The 19,021-nt window shown below is 36.7% G+C and overlaps 1 protein-coding gene across 1 annotated transcript in view; it reads left to right on the top strand.

The window, feature by feature from the left end:
* scara5 (scavenger receptor class A, member 5 (putative)) overlaps positions 1 to 19,021 on the top strand; it is a 50,350-nt gene that overhangs the window by 19,806 nt on the left and 11,523 nt on the right. The window contains exons 4-7 of the mRNA XM_066704586.1: positions 6,896 to 7,570; positions 10,603 to 10,683; positions 10,796 to 10,894; positions 15,029 to 15,112. Coding sequence (XP_066560683.1) covers positions 6,896 to 7,570; positions 10,603 to 10,683; positions 10,796 to 10,894; positions 15,029 to 15,112 — 939 coding nt within the window. The remainder of the gene's footprint in view (positions 1 to 6,895; positions 7,571 to 10,602; positions 10,684 to 10,795; positions 10,895 to 15,028; positions 15,113 to 19,021) is intronic.

The raw sequence follows: 19,021 nt of genomic DNA, 5'->3' as shown, positions 1-19,021 counted from the left end.
TCAAGATATGTGCTTGTAGATATGTATTTTAAATGGCACAACTTGACTCCCTTAACTTATTACTCTTACTACAGATTTGTAACTGCAAACGATACTTTTTGCCGTATTATGTTTAATTTACTTAGCAGACGTCCTTAACCAGGGTAAGATACAGTTACAATATAGATACAATATAGCAGGTTATAATGTAACTAAAGTGTGTGCGTTTCAGTCATGGCACTTATGGACGCATTTATTAAAACAGTCCTTAATGTTTTAGAGGTAAACCCAGATCTGCTGTATTTATTTATTCATTAATTTATCTTGTAAAATGGACACACGTTAACTGAATTGTGTTTGCCTTCACAATGACTGTCTCTGCGGATTGTCCTGCACACCATTCACACAACACACCAGCCAGCTGTTCATCAAATATTAATAAAATCTGCTGCTACCGATCCGATTATTATCCTTCAGTTTATGTTTAACTGGCCACGGCACTGCACCGGGTCCTGTGAAATCCAAGTTTTTAATATATTCGGATATTAACTGTAAGCAGTAAAACATTTCATTGTTTCTATATGTGGATTTCACTCCATGCTGCTTATAAAACTGTAATTTCTTTGTGATCCCACACAGCACTTGAGATTATATCTTCTGACGCAATGTATCTGATCTCTTCCCTGTCTGTCTGCAAGTGCAGCGCACATCTCTGCCTCTGAAAGAGAAGTATTTCCTCAGTGGGTGACGGACACTTACGGCCACGTCTGGCAGCAGATAGTTAACCGGCCACATAACACGGATGCGTCCAGACGCTTAAGCCAGTGGAAACGGGGCAAAACTTGTTTTAGCTTTGGTTTTGAGCCTTGTTCTTTTTTTTCCAAAGTGAAATTCACAAATTTTCCTTTAGGGTGTAGGGTGCTGGATGAATACTGTGTTGCCTTGCATATTTTCCAGTGGCCATCATTGCATTGGAGAAAATAACTTGTTTATTGTAAACAGCGAGACTTTTTTAATAATGTAAAGTGACTCATATGGGATTACATTTGTTAAATGGGGATTTTTTTTTTTAATATTGTCTCTTTGAGAAGGTGGTGTAAAGCCTCAAGTGATAGATCACCCATAAGACCCATTGCAGCCAGACCTCAGAGCTGGGAGCCATTAATGTCTTGTTGAAATATGGGTGATAAAGCTGTTACAGTGGAGAATGCCAAGTTCTATAACCCCAGTCACACTTCCAGAAACTGCATGGAAAACAAATACTACCTAAGCTTACTCTTCCTGACAGATTTATCAGCAATTCTTCTTTTTGTCCGTTCATTAGTATAATGCATCTTGGTCAAGTGATCTCTTGGTCCAACAATTCTGAATATTAACATGCAAGGATCTGAAAGAAGCCGTAACCAAAGGGGTGAATGGCCTATAGAGTCTTCCAAGAGATTGTAGACCTGATTGTGAAGATCTCTCTCCAGTAATGAAAAATACATGTGTGTTGCAATTTGAATACACAGTTGTGAGCAGTAGTAGGAATGAAGTCATTGCTGGACTGACTTTCTTATGTGCAAAGGCTCCAGGACACCAGATGTGAACATGGTTGCTGGGGACACAACAAGAACATAGTCACCAGTAAACTAGATTTCTAGAAGCGTCTTTGTAGATGTTCATTGGGAATTGAAGGCAGGAAAGATTGTACAACTAGCCATTGTTTGTAAAGCATATGTAAACTTCTTTATGCATGTTCATGAATACATTAGTAAGCATACATCGTACATACATTTGAGTAATTTTTCAGGGCACCCGACTTTGACAACTTTCCAGAGGCTATAGCTGCTGCCTGTATCAAATGCATTGGTGAGACTGAGGAGCATGTCAGTCTTCTCTGAATCAACACATGTCTTGCAGGAATTTTCCAACAATTTGTTCAGTGTAACACTTTTGGATAACCCTATAATGATCCTCCAGGTAATGGAAAGGAAGAGATATGTATGTGGTTGTCACACGCATGCATATCTACTGTCTATTGTGTTAAGGAACTAATGATGGATGTATGTTAGGATTCCTATGGGGGGGTTTCTGTTGAGCACTTCAGCTGGAATAGTTCAGTCACAGACTAAACTAATTGTTGACCTTCGGACACTACAGTACCATAACTGACATGTTGTAATGCAACTTTCATGGCATGACAGCATGAGTTGTTTCACTTCTGTGAGATTGGTATTTCCATATGAAAAGTTCTGTGCACTGTATTTCACTTTTCTCCCTTCAATTTCAATGAGACCTACCCTGTCCTTTACAGGGGAAGGTGTTAACAGATGTGCCACAGCACTGAGAAAGGCTGTAAGTGTATCAATTGTTTGCCTTAATAATTCTAAAATATCATAGTTTATCCTTTCAATTACATTGTTAGATTTCAGAAAATTTCAGCATTTGGACATGAACCACTTTTTAGTACCCAAAGCTTTATTGCTTTGTTTCATGCCTCTTATTCTTTTCTAATACCACACTAAAATTATACCCTATGGATTTTTGTTTGGAGAACCACATGTGATCTATGTGTCATTATGGTACAGCTCTGAATTTTGGCAGAATACTCTGTGCATACAGTTGATTTGTTTTTTTGTAAATAAATGACAAGAAAAATTGAAAGAAAACCACTGGATGCATTCTGAAACATGTGATTGGCAGGTCTGTTGTATGAAGATATTTTTTTAATTATCATTATGAATTACAATGGGATACATTCCAGTAGTAGAATCTGAAGGTTAAACTTCTGACTGGCTAATCCTGACTCTGTATGTATAACATAATGATTTATAGTTCATTAAAAAAAAAAAAAAAAAAACAGGTGCAGCTTTTAATTATTCTAGTACCAGAACACATGCTTTGGTAATCTGGAAATAAATTGCAAGGTGCTGTGGTGAGGTGTTCTCACTGTTGGACTACAGGATGGCTTATCTGGCCTTTATTCACAGGCTGTGTCTGAAAAAAATGGAGACGATATTTTTTTACTCAGGCTATATCACTCTTTCAGGCAGAACACCATATATTGCCTGAAGATGTGATAGCCAAGTGATCTTTGACTTAAAACTAAATACCTGTAACTGGGCAGCTACAGGTCTTGAGCAGTATCAGTAGGACTTCTTTCCGCACTGTAATTTATATGGAAGACGTGGATGATGGAAGCAAGTGTCTGCAGCTTAATTGGAATTAAAAACTTTTCACACTGTAAATCCTAGTAGTGTTATATAAAAAATGTTATATACAATTCAACATTTAAAAATAATTATGATGCAGTATAAGTGTTATTAAATGTACAAATGTTTGGTTTTTGTGCATGTGATGGGTATGATGAGAAAAAGACTGTGTAGTGGAAAAAGGAGTTGGGATTTTTATTGTCCTTTTTTCTTTGATGGATTATTTATATCATTGTCACCCTTTTAACTGAGGGGCACCAGTATTGCAGTGTAAACTTAAAAAACAGAACAACTCAAATGTGCTAAATTAAAAGAGAAGTAGGACTATGATAAAGCCAACAGAAATAGTGTCCTTCTGTCTTTCTTCCATGCAGTCTCTCACTTCTCCTCTACAAAACACACACACAGTTAAAAAGAACACTTCTGCACCAACTCGCCACACCTCCTCCTTTCGAGGACCAACACCGAATGAAACGGTATGTCCCCTATTATGTGCAGAGGAATCTACAATCTACAATCAGAACACCAATCAGCGATTGGTAATGCCAAGTACTAGCTGATTGAAGCACATTCCGTAACCCCTCCATACTGTTTGCCTACAACAAAGATGGCACTCGGCACTATTCGGAGCTTACATCCAAAGACAGGAGTTACTCGTCATGCCATGTTTGTTGAGGTTGTTCAAGGTTAGCTCACAGTCCCCTAGTGTCTGGGAGGGTGAAAAACAGCCAGCGCTCACTCACCCCATCACAGTGCATTAAAAGATTAATACAAAAATCAAATAACTTTGATAGATACAAAATGCTTCTTACATCCTGCACTAGAACATATGCACTTTTTAAGATCGCACGCTTAAGATAGTATCTCACTCCTCCTGTTTTGTTTAGAATTTCAGTTTGTTGCCCAGTGACTCAGTTCTTTGAGTCTCTGAGGACAGAGAGAACTAACTTATCCGTATGGGGTTCATTTTTTCATCAGAGAACAAATGAGTCACAGCAGGCTGCTCTTTGGCCATATGCACCATGTGTAGTCTATTAAGCCTTTCTCAGCATGGGCCTCCCCACCATCCAAACACACTTTCAGGGCGTGCAGGTGCATTTTGTCATAGACAAATGCTGGTTACAGTTGCCAAAATTTGCACTCTCTCTAGGCTTGATGTTTATTGCAAATTGAAAGAAAATAATACAATTCACACACAAAATAAATCAGCCACACTGAATTACAACTAAACTAAACTAACAGGAAAATAAAATGTGAAATAAATATCTGTATATTTCTATATTTTATATATAACTTTGTATTTTAAATGTTGCATGTCCATTTATATGTTTCGTGCAATACAGAGCAATGAGTCTGGCATAAATATGTATATATCTACATTGTTATTTACTTGGCTCATATACAATTCTGGAATAAAATATCTCATGTAAAAATATCTCAAAGCTTTATGAAGGAGCAAAAGAAGTAGATTAAAGAATGTGAAATGGGTATAAATTATATGTATAAATTGCCTTGTTTATGTATTATAAAATGAAGTTTGTTTGTCAAAATGTTACCAAAGAATAATTTCTTTAATAAACCATGTACAGAATTTGAAGCTGTATTCAATTACTGCAGTGTAATTCTACCCCAGGTTTCTGAACACTGGGCACTATTAAAAGCAGGTCAATGTTCACCATCAGTCTCCCCCTAGCATATGGGCGGATCCTGAGGGGGATTGTTTCATTTTTATAAAATGTTGTACAGATTATTATTTTTTAAAGAAAAGAACATTGTTAAAAAAATCAAAGTCTGATTGCAAGAGTAGTGTTGCAGATCTTTTAAAATATTGAGCAACACTGAAACCTTGTGAACAGATTCCTTGTAACACTTAATGAAATAACAAGATTCTTGAATCATTTAACTGATAACAACCGAGATGGACTGCATGACCTCCTCTCGTTAGGGAGCTTTCTGACTTCCTATCAATAGTCTTAAAGCTAAAACCAACCCAATAAGTGTTCTAATGCAAAATGTCCTTAATCAAAATGCTTTTTCACTTGGTCAGTTTTTTTATTTTATTTTTATTTTTACATTTTACAATGCTACAATGATATAAAATAGGATTCATCTATCTGACTATAGTTGCAGATTGATTTCCCAGTACATTTAGGAAGGGGTGTATTTGGAATTACCTCTGATCTCCAAAAATAATGAAGAAGTGGATCTTTTTTATTTCTTCATGTCTTACTTAAGGTGTATTAGCTGTTTGCAAGGATGCCAGACCTTTTCCTGCTTGAATTATCCTTTTGGGAAATATGTGTCTGCTTTAGCTTTGCAGTTTTGGCATGCAACTGATATTAAACCTCTTTTACAACAAAACTGGCCATGCAAAAAGATAACGGAGACTGGACTAAAAACAAAACTTCTCTCTGCAGCCTGTGATAAGAAGTCCTGTTTGATTTAGTATATATATATATATATATATATATATATATATATATATATATATATATATATATATATATATATGTTTATAATGTATATATGTATATATATATATATATATATATGTATATATATATATATATATATATATATATATATATATATGTATATAGCAGTTTTGCTCTCAGCAGAGGTTTTTTTCTATGTTTGTTTGCTTTGGTTTTTTACAGCAGTCCATTCAGTGCAGTGACTGTGTACAGCAAGACAGGAACAAATGCTAATATATTATTTTAAAATGTAAATGATTTAATCAAGATATGCACTCAGTGGAAAGGGTCATATAACATGCATACCAAAATGCAACAGATATTATAGTCAACAGAAACATCAGTAAAAGGTCATTTCCTTTCAGCTCCCCTTTCCTCCTTGATGTGAAACAAGATTTTGGGCACACCCTTAAAAGCATGTACAGTATATATGTTTATTTTTTTTAATAAAATGAGCCCTTGAAAGCCTATAGCAGAATGATATCATTGTGGAATGCATTTGTGTCTTGTTTCAATACATCTTTTATTAATTTAATCTCATCACTGAATGATTTTCATTCAACTGAAAAAAGTCACCAGAGCGCAGAGCTGAAAAACCATGTGCAGAAAGAAAGTCACAAGTTTAATTCAGACCAAAACATGTTGTAATTCCCCCATTAGGGAACACAAAGTTCTACAAAGTCCGGCAGGACAATTTGTTGTTAATAGCATGCAGTTTAACTTTTATTGCTTAAATGCTGTATTAGACACACGTGTTGTAATTTTTGTCTGGAATGAAAATCTTAATGGTGATTAAAAGTAAGAATTAAATCAAACAAAACCATTAATTTCCACATATAATACTGTATAGGTGTCTGAGCACAATTCAATGTTTTTTTTTATTATTATTAAAAAGGGTGGGGGTGTGAATGTTCATACATATTATTTTCCATATTATTTTTAGTTTTTGACTCCATGATCTCTGTTATCAACACAACCCCTATTGTAACTGGGATCATGGACTTTTGATTAGTTATTTCCTATTGAACAGTCAGAATTTGTAGGTAGTACTGTGGGGTGTTTATTTTTTTTAATTTCAATGAAATTTGTATGCTCTCTTCTGAAAAGATTTGTGTGAGAACTGGTGCGCTCTAAATACATTTAATAAACACCCAATTAAGACAGGAGCTGAGCTTTCAACAATTGGTGCTTTTGGCATGGTCATTACAGAAAGTCACAGTTAAACATCTTTTTGTCACTTTTTCACAGTCTCAAGATCCCAAGTGTCATCAGAGAAGCAGGGAGCACTGACAGAGAATGTGACATACTTGAATGAGAGGTTTCAAGATGTGCAGCTGTCAATGAACCAACTTTCCACCAAGAATGATGTACTTGAGAACATCTGGAAACTGGAGAACCTCTTCCAGAACCACTCCCAGACTTTGCTGCAGCTCAGCCAAGCTGTACGCAGACTGGAGCGAGATGTTCAGGGCCTACAGTTGCAAACAAACCAGACCGCCGGGTTTGTGTCTCAGCTGGGGGAGGTCTTCAGGGGGCTGAGCTTTGCCAGCCACAGAAATATGAGCGATCTCAGCACTGACTTGGGAAGAGCCAAGCTCTCTTTGCAAAAACAGGACATGCTGCTGAAAGAGACAGCCGATCAAGTGGACAGCCTCAAAGACAAGTTAGATCAGATGGGCAGGACTGTGGGCATGGTCAACAGAACAGTCGGGAGTGACATCAGTCTTCATCACAGCAAAATTCAGGACCTGCAAATACAGATCACCAACATCACACAGGACACTAGGACAATAAGGGTGACACAGATAAACATGGAGCAGCTGTTGAGAAATGAGGTTGCCGTCCTGAGTAATATCACAGAGGATCTGAGGCTTAAGGACTGGGAGCAGTCTGTGGCTCTGAAGAACATCACTCTGATAGAAGGTAAATAGTAACTTGGAGAAGTCACAATTCAAGCATACAGGCTCATGGCCTGGAGTCACTACTACATAAATGTGAAAAGCCATCATGCATTTTTTAAACTATTGGCCCTTCATATTGGGAAGAATGGTCATGAATGTATCTTCACTTCATTATCCTTTTAAATTTAGAGCCATGTTGCAAAACCTTAAAAATAAATGATGTGTATTTGAGCTCATTTTAAAGTTTCAGCCCATGACCACAGAACTGTTATTACAGGACTTCAATAATAAATCATCAGTGGAACCAGTGATGGGAGAAAGAACATCTTTAGAAGAGCGTTTTAACATTACTTTTGGCAACTAGATTTTGTTTTTGAAAATTGGTTAGCATTTCTTCCTTACCCAACTGACCTCATACTATGTTAAACCAAAACATGCACACAGCCGGTCAGTGTGCCCAATTACTCCAGATCTTGCTATAGCTTTTTATGCAAAATGCAAGTATTTTTTTATTTATTAAGAAACATGCAGAACAGAATCATATGTGTGGCATTTCAACAGCTTCCAAACCAAAGAGCCAAAGAATTGCTTTAGATATCGTTCCAATGCACATCAAATAGTCTTGTCAGTGTTTCCCAGTTAAATAAGAAAAACATTTGACATCTCATTTAGTTTTATCTGCATAACTGGCTCCTTTGTTTTAGCACACCCAGAAATGAATTGTGTTTGTTGAGGAGTCTACTTTCTGATGTGGTATTCCTGTACATATGTGGATTACAAAAAATACAAATAAATAATAAATGAATAAAACAAAATCACTTTTCATCTGTAGACTTTCAAAGATTTGTAAGTGAATATTAACAGGACTGAAGCATGGAAACATAGCAATTAGAATGCATGATGTCCTGATTACTAATTGAATCCAGAAAGGCTTGTTGGCTTTTGTAAAGCAGGGCTGGCCACCAGGATTTCGTGTATTGTTTTTTCAGCCTCCATCCAAATTCACTCAGCATTAGCAACTATCTGACACATACAGCTGTGCTTATGTAAAATGCATCTGTGTGTGTCAGAGTTATTTTTTCCCATGTAACCAATCCATATATATGTATCAAGTTCATTATTCCTTCTCATATTATGCTTGTCAGAACCTTGTGCAGCTTGAGAACCGCTTATCCTATACCAAGAGCTTGTTCTATATAAACACTTTTAGTAGATGTGGTTCTGGTTTCAATCTAGAAGGGCACTATACTGCAAATTACACAAATCAAAAATGTTCATGTTTATTTACCATCAATAGGACAAGATTACAAATATACCTCTAAGCCCTATCTTGATAGGTCTGTTGGGGACAGTTAAGACTACTCTGAGTATCACAATCACCTCTTGATTATTGGTATTTGAAAGAGATATATATTGAATTACTGAATGTGAGAGCTGCCACATTTCATGGTTTAGCAGACACCTCCAGATTTGGAGATACTGCACAAATGCTAGGAGCCAAAAGGTGAAGGATTTTTTTTCTTACACATTTAGAAAGCATATTGAGGATAGTCAAGACATTTAAATGACAACAACATGTTTGAAAGTAATATTCCACTTCATGTTGACTGTGTGATTGTAGAAGACCCGCATACTGCTATGGGGTCTGCATCCATCTATTAGCGCTCTGGATTCAATCATTTGGTTGCCACAAGTTGAAGCTGTCAGAAAATCATATTTATATTTTTATATTGCATTTCTTTTTATAGCTTTGTTTTAGCCTCCCATTACTTTCTATAAATACTGGCTTTGCTTCCGAACCCCAATCCCTATGGGGTGGGCTGTGAGAGAATGAGCCACAGGATTCACCCACAACAGGCCGCTACGAAAGCCACTAAAAACCCGCAGCCAGCAGGCCTGTGCTGAGCAGGAAATGGAAATTTAAAATTAAGCCTGTGAATGTGGATGTGGATGTGGATGTGAAACTATGCACTGATAGAAATGTGAACCACAGAATTATTTTTCTTGAATCTTCAGTATGTAATTAAGGGATAACCCTGGGGTCTGGACAGGGGATAAGAGCATAATATTAGCCCCGATTAGACAAACTACTGATTAACTGGGTGTTTATCCAATCAGACCCTAAAAGGTAGCTTCGTTTTCTGTTATGCTTGCTTGCTTGAACCCTTTTCGTATCCTTATTATGCCACTAGCAGTATGACATTTTCTCAGGATTGAGTTTCATACTAAAGTAATGGCTAATCTTTACAGTTTTCGATTGGTTGTTTTTACAAGATCTGGTACATACCTGAGGAATGGCACTGTAGAGTCTGGCTTAGTTCTGTGTGAATGTGGTTAGTTGACAGCAAAGAAAATCAAATACACAAAACCCCCTGAAATTGTGGCTTCATGGTATATTACAATATGTTCTCCATTATAGTAAATGGAGTCAATTATCTCCTTCTGTAGTCCAATGAAGTTAATGCTTTTCTTAAGGCACAAATCTGGTTGAAGAACACAGGTGTGGTTATAAGAGTTTGGATTATTTACTAGAATTCATTTGGGGTTATAAAATATAAAAAAATATTTCAAGTGACACATTTTTCATTCAGTAAAATACAATTATACCTCAACAAATCCAGCAATCCTACAATGAAGAGAAAACAGCATTAATTTTAAGTATCATGGCTCAATGAGGCTTTGTACACCAGGTGTACATACCTGAATTGGTGCCATTATAAACAGGACCCAAGTTACCCAGTGAGATGCTATCACCTGTTTATTTAGATCACTGTAAAGTAACACATGCAACCAGAGCCAACAGCAATAAACCAGTGGGGGTGTCCCTTGACTATTCTTTAGAATGTAATTTTGCATTGCCTTTGTACTGAGTAAATGTGGTCAAATAAACGTTTTTTCTTTAGACACAAAGGAAAGTGATTTGAGTTACCGCTAATATTTAATTTATATAGATCTGTAAGGTTGACTTATTTTATATAGAGATTTATTTATTTATATTTTACTCATTGCCTGTTGCAGGATTAACTTTGTTTATCTGTGTCCTTTTTCTTCAAGGCCCTCCTGGACCAAAGGGTGAAAAGGGAGACAGTGGACTCTCAGGGACACCTGGTATACCAGGTCTAACAGGAATAAGAGGTACTCTTTATTTTTCATATCCACCAAGCAGGTTAATGACACAGAAAATTGTTAATTTACTCCAAACCATTGCATTGAATGGAGCCTAACGCTTGGTCTTGGATTTAATCAGGAATTCCTGGAGAGCAAGGCATCCAGGGTCCCAGGGGGCTGAGAGGAGTAGCTGGGGTGGACGGTGCAGCTGGGCAGAAAGGGGAACTTGGACTTAAAGGTATGCTTTTAATCGTACCAGTCAGCTCTTTGACTGTCATTAAACTGGAAGTCCAGAAAGTCACTTTCGACTTCTTATGGGTGTCTCTACCTCATCCATGCCCTGCATCCTGCTGTGAATGCATGTGAGAGTTTCTGTCCCATTCAGAGGTATCTCAGTGATGCCAGAATGTGCGCAAGGGGAGGAGAGCAGCGGGCCTTCTTTTTAGACATCTTTTTGAAATGACTGTTGAAAAGATTTTTACAGATATTCTCCCCCGTGGACATTACATTCCTCTTTCCTGTGGAGGGGAAAGTTGCAGGTTACAACAGAAAGGCTGACAGTAGAATCGCTTACCCCTTATATTTAATTTTGCTGTAGAACTGCTGCGTTATAACGTAATTATTTTCTTGATTCACATTTCTCATTCATTCATTGATAACACTATGAAACTTTTTTTTTTTTTTGTTCCTGGGTAGTAAGTGTTATTTCCTGATTGCTTATGCCCCAACAGTATAGAAAATGGCTATTATTCCCCACAAACTTTGCTTTTGTGTCCAGGACAGTGATATTTTGAAATTTACCTATTTTCAATGAGGAAATGGGCAAATTTGTGTCTTTTCGTTCACATGAAGTCAGAAAAAGACAGTATAATCGTAAATCTCGAAAAACTACTCACTTCTAAATCTTTTGTAGTCATTTTTGTATTACTTTAGTAAAAATACATGTTAATTTGGATTCATATGTTGTCTTTTTCTGACTTTATGTGAATGAAAATTTGCCAGTTTTCTCATTGGAAATAGGTACATTTCAAAATATCACTGTCCAGGACACAAAAGCAAAGTTTGTGGGGAATAACAGCCATTTTCTATACTTTTGAGACATAAGCAATTAGGAAATAACACTTACTACCCAGGAACAAAAATTGTGTTATATAGTGTAATCTATAGAAGGCTGACTTTTCTTTTTTGTTTATGGATGTGAAAGAGGACTAACACAGCTCTCAGTCATAACACTACAGGCTGGCAGGTGCCCAGAAAGCCACACAAGATTTTGGTTGATAAGCCCTAGCTGGCTTTATGCCCACCCAGCCCCTGCAGCTGTCTGCCAACTCCACAGTGCAGGGAATCCTGATTATAGATGGCTATGACAGCCCACATTCGTACCAGTGTGGTCTGGCCTGTGGGACTCAACCTCCACTCCACACAGAGGCTTGTAGCAGTTGAGTCTATCAGCAGCTCCTTGCTTCACAAAATAGCCTGATTTACATATTGATATCTACCATAATTACAATAATTGTGTTTTCCTTTCAACGTTATAATAATCTACTGTGTCAAAATCATTAAATATCATTATACCAAATTTGGGATTGTTTGGAAACTCGCAAATTACTTGAGTATTATGTAAGTCTACTAGAAAAATCTTTCAAATACTACACCTCATCATGTTTGTAATCGATGTGACTCAAAACAATAGACCTATTATATGTTGACAGACCACAAAATTGTTTTAAGCACACAGCTGTTGTGCATCAGTTTAGTTTGGCTGAACTCTGTCTTTCTGAAGTTGCAAAGGCCCTTGAGCCAATGATAATAACCCTGGATAAGAGTATACAGTTGTGTTAATCTGCATTCAGTCCCAGTGGTGTCAAACAGAATCATGCAGACAGCAATGTGATGAAACACAAGGAGAAAATGGGTTAAATGAATAGAAGGTGAAAGTCATTTCAATATGATCAAAGTATGTCTCCACTAAACTGAGTGATGTGTGTAATTCACAAAGTACCTCCTTTACCTCTTGTTCCTTTTCCTGTTATTCTCAGACAGAACAATGTGTTTCTGAAACCCCTTAACCGCTAACTGTATTATGGCTAGGGTGTGGTTTGGAGCGACTCTGCACTTAGTGGTTCTGTTTGGGTGCGAGTGCCACTTACTTCAATATGCACTCTCATCCCTGAGGAGCAAAGTGCTGTTTTTTCATTGCGGTCTAGAGTTCTTGTTCATGACATTATAATGTAATTGGACAGTTGAGCACTTTGAGGCTGTTTTGCTTGCTTTAACCATGTACCAAAAAGAGTGCATATGAGACTATAGTAAGCTATCAGGGCTATCAGCCCTTATCCAGGGCAACTTACATTTGTACCCATTTATACAGCTGGGTATTTTACTGGAGCAATCTAAGTGAAGTACCTTGCTCAAGGGTACAACACTGCTTAGTGCTAGATGGTATTCAAATTAGGATTTAAGATAAGCAAGCACTCACCAGATCATGAAAAGCCGCAGCCTGCTCAGTACAGCTGCAGGAATGGTCCTACCAGTCAGGCAAAGCACAGCATCGAGCTGCACACTGAACCCTAACTGATTTCTCCATGTTCTGGGTTAATGAGAAGATATACTCCACTGAGCACTTGGCCTGCACAGATAACAGAAGAGGAAAAGAGGTTTTGAAAAATGCAAGTGAGGGTCATCCTCATATGCTTGACTTGATCTGTCAGTGGTAATTGGCCAGGTTTTATCAGAGAAGTGATGCCCTGGTTCTTGTCCATTTGGGGAATGCAAAGGCAATGTGAGTTTGGTCAGCATTGGCTGCCTTGAGTGGACTGATGATCACTGATATATTCTGGTAGAATCCTAATTCTTAAAAACTTGATATGTCAGACAGCAGTTACAGTCCCACTGCAGACCACCAGCTATGAGTGTTCAGTGGCCCAAATCTCTCCACAACACAGAGAGTCAGAGCTGCTCAACTGCCTGTGTGGCTCACGTGCTTAGTTTTGCCTCAAAGATTGTCTCTAATTGCATCTTGGATCTGAATGTTTCGAAGTTTTGTAACGCAACTGTGGCTTAATTTATACCACCTGATAGATGCTGGCAGAAGAAATCTGTATTGTAAACAAAATTATTTTTTAAACGAATAGGGAATAGCACATTCTAGGATAATAAACACAAATTCTAGTAATTCTACCAAAATAAATGCTAGGTGGGTTAAATGTACAAATGTAAACAGAGCTTAATGTCCCTTGCTCTTCTCATGTTCAGACAGGGGGATTTTAACATAAACAAAGAACATGTTTATGATACAGACACAAAATATACAGTCAAACTTTCTTTGATTTCTCTGATTGTATATGTAGACAGTCTAATTAATTCATTTTCCAGTTGGTCGGAAGTAAAGGACATGTATTTTTAACATACTGCTCAAGCTAAATGTCAGGATGTAGGAATAATAATAACAAGAAGAAGAAACTTCAGTCTTAAAATAAGCTTGAAGTGTATAATTTCAAAGCTGTTTTATGACGAATAGACAATTCACCAGATTTAGGGCTTTTCAGGGGGGCTGCATGCTGTATTGAATGCCGCTGAATAAATGAAATATCATGACCCTGGAGACTAGGCTTTTATTCAGAGATACTAAATAAACATTGCCTTCCAAGCACAGCCACTCATATTCTAATGATTTTCATCAAGGCCATTAATTGTGTAACTGAATATTTCTCAGTATTTCCGTTCTCACACAGATTGGGAACATTTAAGGTTGGTGAAAATTGAACAGGAGCAGTTTTAGAGCTCCAGTGTTTCTATGGGAGAAAAACAAACAAAAAACAGACTTATTTTCCGACAAAAGTGGCATTTTGACCTTTGTTTAAAGCACAAACACCATTTAATCTGATATGCTGCCTTCCCATCAGTTAGCACACAGGCGCTTTTGAACTGATTTGAACTGGAAACAGACATACAAAAGTGAAGATGTAGTACATTTTTATGTAACTGCTTCATCTTTTTTGTATTTAAAAGAAGCAACAATATAAATACAACACATTGCCTGGTATAATCATGAATAAACAAATAATTGCAGTTAAATCCTGAGCAAATTAAGTGAGTACACCCTATATATATGCTAAATAAGTTGGTATACACTATATACATGCATATACCCTCCATTATCTCAAATTGTTAATGTTTTCCTAGTGTTTGTATCAAAACAAAACAAACTGCAAAACATGTCTGAAACAATCTGAAGCACAAATCTATCAAATAAATTTAATTTTGTGTACTATACCCAACATCATTCTGAATGACTTAATAATGAATAGCCATGAGTTAAAGCCCACCAATCACTTTTTATTCTAAAATGATTGTTTGTTTTATCATCTAGGTGACAGAGGTGAAAAGGGACAAAAGGGTGACAAAGGAGATAAAGGCTATAAAGGCGACAAAGGAGACAATGGCGATGAGACAGGTAGGATGTCATACATTGCAGTCATATGACATTATCAAATCACTACACTGCCCTATATAATAGATCTTCTTATGAAAGGTGTAAGTAGGAACATAATTAAAGCCACTTTCAAATTGAATCAAACTTAAAAACAAAATAATCTGCAGTAAACAGTTATAATATCCTTATTTCACCTAATCCAGTTTTTGGCATGTTCTTTTCTTACACACTTCAACCAATTTTAAGTGCAATTAAAATAAATGTGGGATGTTCATTACAACTGAAAATGTAAGCTCTGCTGTGTCTTTCAGCTTAAAAATAGATAGAGCTGAACTGAAAGACAGCTTACACTTGACTGTGCAAAAACGTGCACATGATTGATCCTGAAAAGGCAACATTATGTTATCAGTTGTGTTAAATGAATCTCAGTACAAACCATGTTGATTGTTATTATGCATCAAACATGCAGATGTGAATGTGACACCATCCCCAATATTAAAATAGTACAGAAAGCATGTAAAATGTTAAGAACATCTGGTCTGAATTATACAAAAACTATTTTTACAGCATAGTAGGGATTGTTTCCCTGGCAAGAGAGTGCGACGCTGTGGAAGAGGTTCAGAGTTGTGTTATGCTTATAAATTATCATTATAAACTCTGAACGTCATTACTTAACTTTTATCTATCAAAACAAAATACCTTGGAAAAATAATCAAGGAGAGTGAAGGTCCCCTCCATCTGACATAAAATGGCTCCTCTGCTCATGTATCTTTTTATTTTTATGAAGACCAGTGTACATCTTACAGGTGTATAACATAGTCAACTTATCAACCCACATAGAGGGTCACTGAAAGAAATATAGAAAAAAGCTTGTTCTTTCAAGAAGGGAATTGTTAAACCCTTAAACTTTTATACCTGAAGGATGTTGTCAATATATTGTTACATTCCTGACAGGAGTGTTTCCTGACAGGTAAATTGTGTGACTGCAGCGAATGAAAACAAATCCAAACCTCACATTTTCCTTTCCCTAGCAATGTTATTCTTTCTCTATGACATCATTTAAGCCATTTTTGTGTGATGGGGGCTGGAACGACATCCCATGAATGTGACAGTTCCAAACATCTGAAACGTATTTTACACTATTAGGCACAAGGAAAGATCAGTGATTATGTATTTGAAGCCCAAAGATTTAAGGAGATCTAGAGCCTTTTTTTTCTTCTTTAATTTAAATTAGTTCCAGAAGTATCAGCTTTGCCTACTAACAGTTGAATGGTTTTAGTGGTGCCATACAAAGATCACATTTCACAGTCACTAAGGTCACTGCTCCAAACAGTACTGGCATAAGTAAGTATTACCCACTTCTTAATTTTCACTCAGTTTATTGTATTCATCTCCCTTGGTGTTGAACATGTCACAGTTGATGACTTTTTTTCTCCTGCCAAAGGTGTACTTGTGCATAGCATGAAGCAAACATGATAGGTAACATGAAAAGGTGACACTGACAGAATTAGCTTTCACTCCCACGTCTGTTCTGGGGAAAATTAGTGCTTCCGATGTTCATTTAAAATACAGCAAATCAATTAGCATTGACAAAAATAAGATGTTTGCCTAGGTTAAATTTAGGTCTTGATGCTTTCTTGGGTTATTTCGGGTGGGCAGGAAAATAAATCAGTGATGACCAGCAGATATGGGTATAGACATTCCTAACATAATCACACCCAGACATAATATTTGTTTTCTTTAATTTTAATTTTAAATCTCCAACTTGCCTAACCTTCCTAAAAGATCCTACAGGTCAGCCTCACACTTTAATTGTTTTACTTCCCATTCTTCATGTGGAAAAACATATTTGTTTCTCAGATGACAGAAAATAAACAAATTACATCATCACATTCTCAGTAAAAAAAATTTGCGTAGCCAGGACAGCTGTTTTCTCGAAAAACACTGCCGAACAGCTCCACACAGTAAACAGGAGACGTGCTGTGAGACTCCCTGTGTGTCCACACACTTAGTTGGAAGCAAAGCATTGAAACCCACTAGGAAGCAAAATTAAGTTTAAAAAATAGCCAGGAGCATTACATTAGGGATGTTTTTACTTTGCTAATTACCAAATCGGATGGATAATTGTTTTTGTTTTGTTTTTTGGTAACATTATTCCGGAATGAGGGGTTTTAATTGCCACGCATTGCACTGCTCGTTCTAAGAAGATATTGACCCAAGCAAAACCCTCTCATCAAAACAGAATTCAGACAAGATGCCAGCAAAAGAGAATCTAACGCTTCTCAGAGACTGAACGTCTCTTATTTCATCCCATGCTCTACAAGTCATGGCTTAAGCCTCACATACTGTAATGCCAAAGATAACCCCTGATCATTTATCTGTCTTGATACTCATCGCTAGGTCAAAGTCTATTATGTTTTGAGGCATTCAGACCAGTTGGGTAACTCATTTCATATTATTCTTTTAGTATCTGAAGACTATTTAGATGATATATTTATATGACAGAAGGTGAGCAAACTATAGGGATGTAAAACTGTAGGGACTTGTAAATTAAGAAACACAAAGAGATAGACACAGAAAAAGGGCTACACAGACAGTTTGTCACAAGGCTAACTTGTTGTATGTGTAGTTACAAACAAATACTGAGCTTTTGTTACGTACTCAGTTAAATACTGTATTTAATGATGGCTTTTGCACTTATTCTTTTGTTTGTTTGGTTGGTTTGGTGTTTCATGGAAAAGGAAAAAGAAAGACCAAAGAGGTTAATTTGACGCTTGGTATATACATTTAACATACATTTATACAGTTGATTTATTTGCCTCATCTCTGTTTTCAGGTCATATCCTTCTCTGTGCTTTCAGGCTATAAATTCCACTGTATTCTGTTTATTTAAAAAAAAATTGCCTTCTCAGTGCATGTTTGCATTCTAGAGCCTCCTATTCTCCTCCGTGGGTTGTCGTATACATTTGCTACTTGGACCTTTACCAAACATGCCCTTTGTCATTTACTTATATTTGCCGAGTATGTTGGTGTAGATTAAGTCCAGATTGCTGTATGGAATGCTGTACTTATTGTGATGTTGACCTTGAAATCTCCCGGACATTCTGTTCAAGTTTCTTGAGTAAATTCTGTGCTTACTTCTCCTTGCCTTTCAAAAAATTGATCTAAACACTTTAACACCTGGAAACTCTGATGAAAGTGCTCACAGATCAGTGGCTGATTAACCCCCATGTGTGTACTTACTTACTTTTCTTTTCAGTCTGCCATTCTTTCCTCCAGATCCTAGTGAATAGTGGCACAATTTGTTAAAATGTAATTACATAGTTGTATGTTCTAATATGTTTTATAAAAGAAACATATTGCTACACATAGTTGATATTACTGTATATATGTCTGTCTGTCGCCCAATATATAAATATCTTTAAACATATCTATTTTTTGTTGTTGTTGTTGCTTTGAAATCACACTATGTAATTTATATACACTACTGATCAAAAGTTTTAGAACACCCCCTTTTTTCCATTTTGTTTTTTAAATTTAAGCAGTTCAAGTCCAGTGAATAACCTGAAATGGTACAAAGGTAAGCGGTAAACTGCCAGAGGTTAAAAAAAAAAAGTTTAGGTTATCTAAAACAGTTTTCCATCTTGACATTTTGAGCTCTCTACGGGTGTGTGTTGCTTCTACCAAATCATGGATGGTCTTGTTTAGATTAGTTGACTGTCTGGTTCCAGAATATGTCATAATTGTCAATATGTTCTGAGATTTTGTATTCCTACTCAGACAAAGTATCCCCTCACCCCCCATTTCAGAATGCGGAGAGGGGGGCATAAATGAAACCAAAATGTTCACATCGTTTGAAAGCTGAGAGGGTACCAGAGGGGTTTGTCAGCTTAAGGGATTACATTTTGTTAAACAAAATGATTCCATGAT

This window comes from Amia ocellicauda, chromosome 1 (assembly GCF_036373705.1).
Source record: "Amia ocellicauda isolate fAmiCal2 chromosome 1, fAmiCal2.hap1, whole genome shotgun sequence".
NCBI lineage: Eukaryota > Metazoa > Chordata > Actinopteri > Amiiformes > Amiidae > Amia > Amia ocellicauda.
The sequence above is the reverse complement of the archived record's forward strand: the minus strand, read 5'-3'. Positions and strand labels throughout refer to the sequence as shown.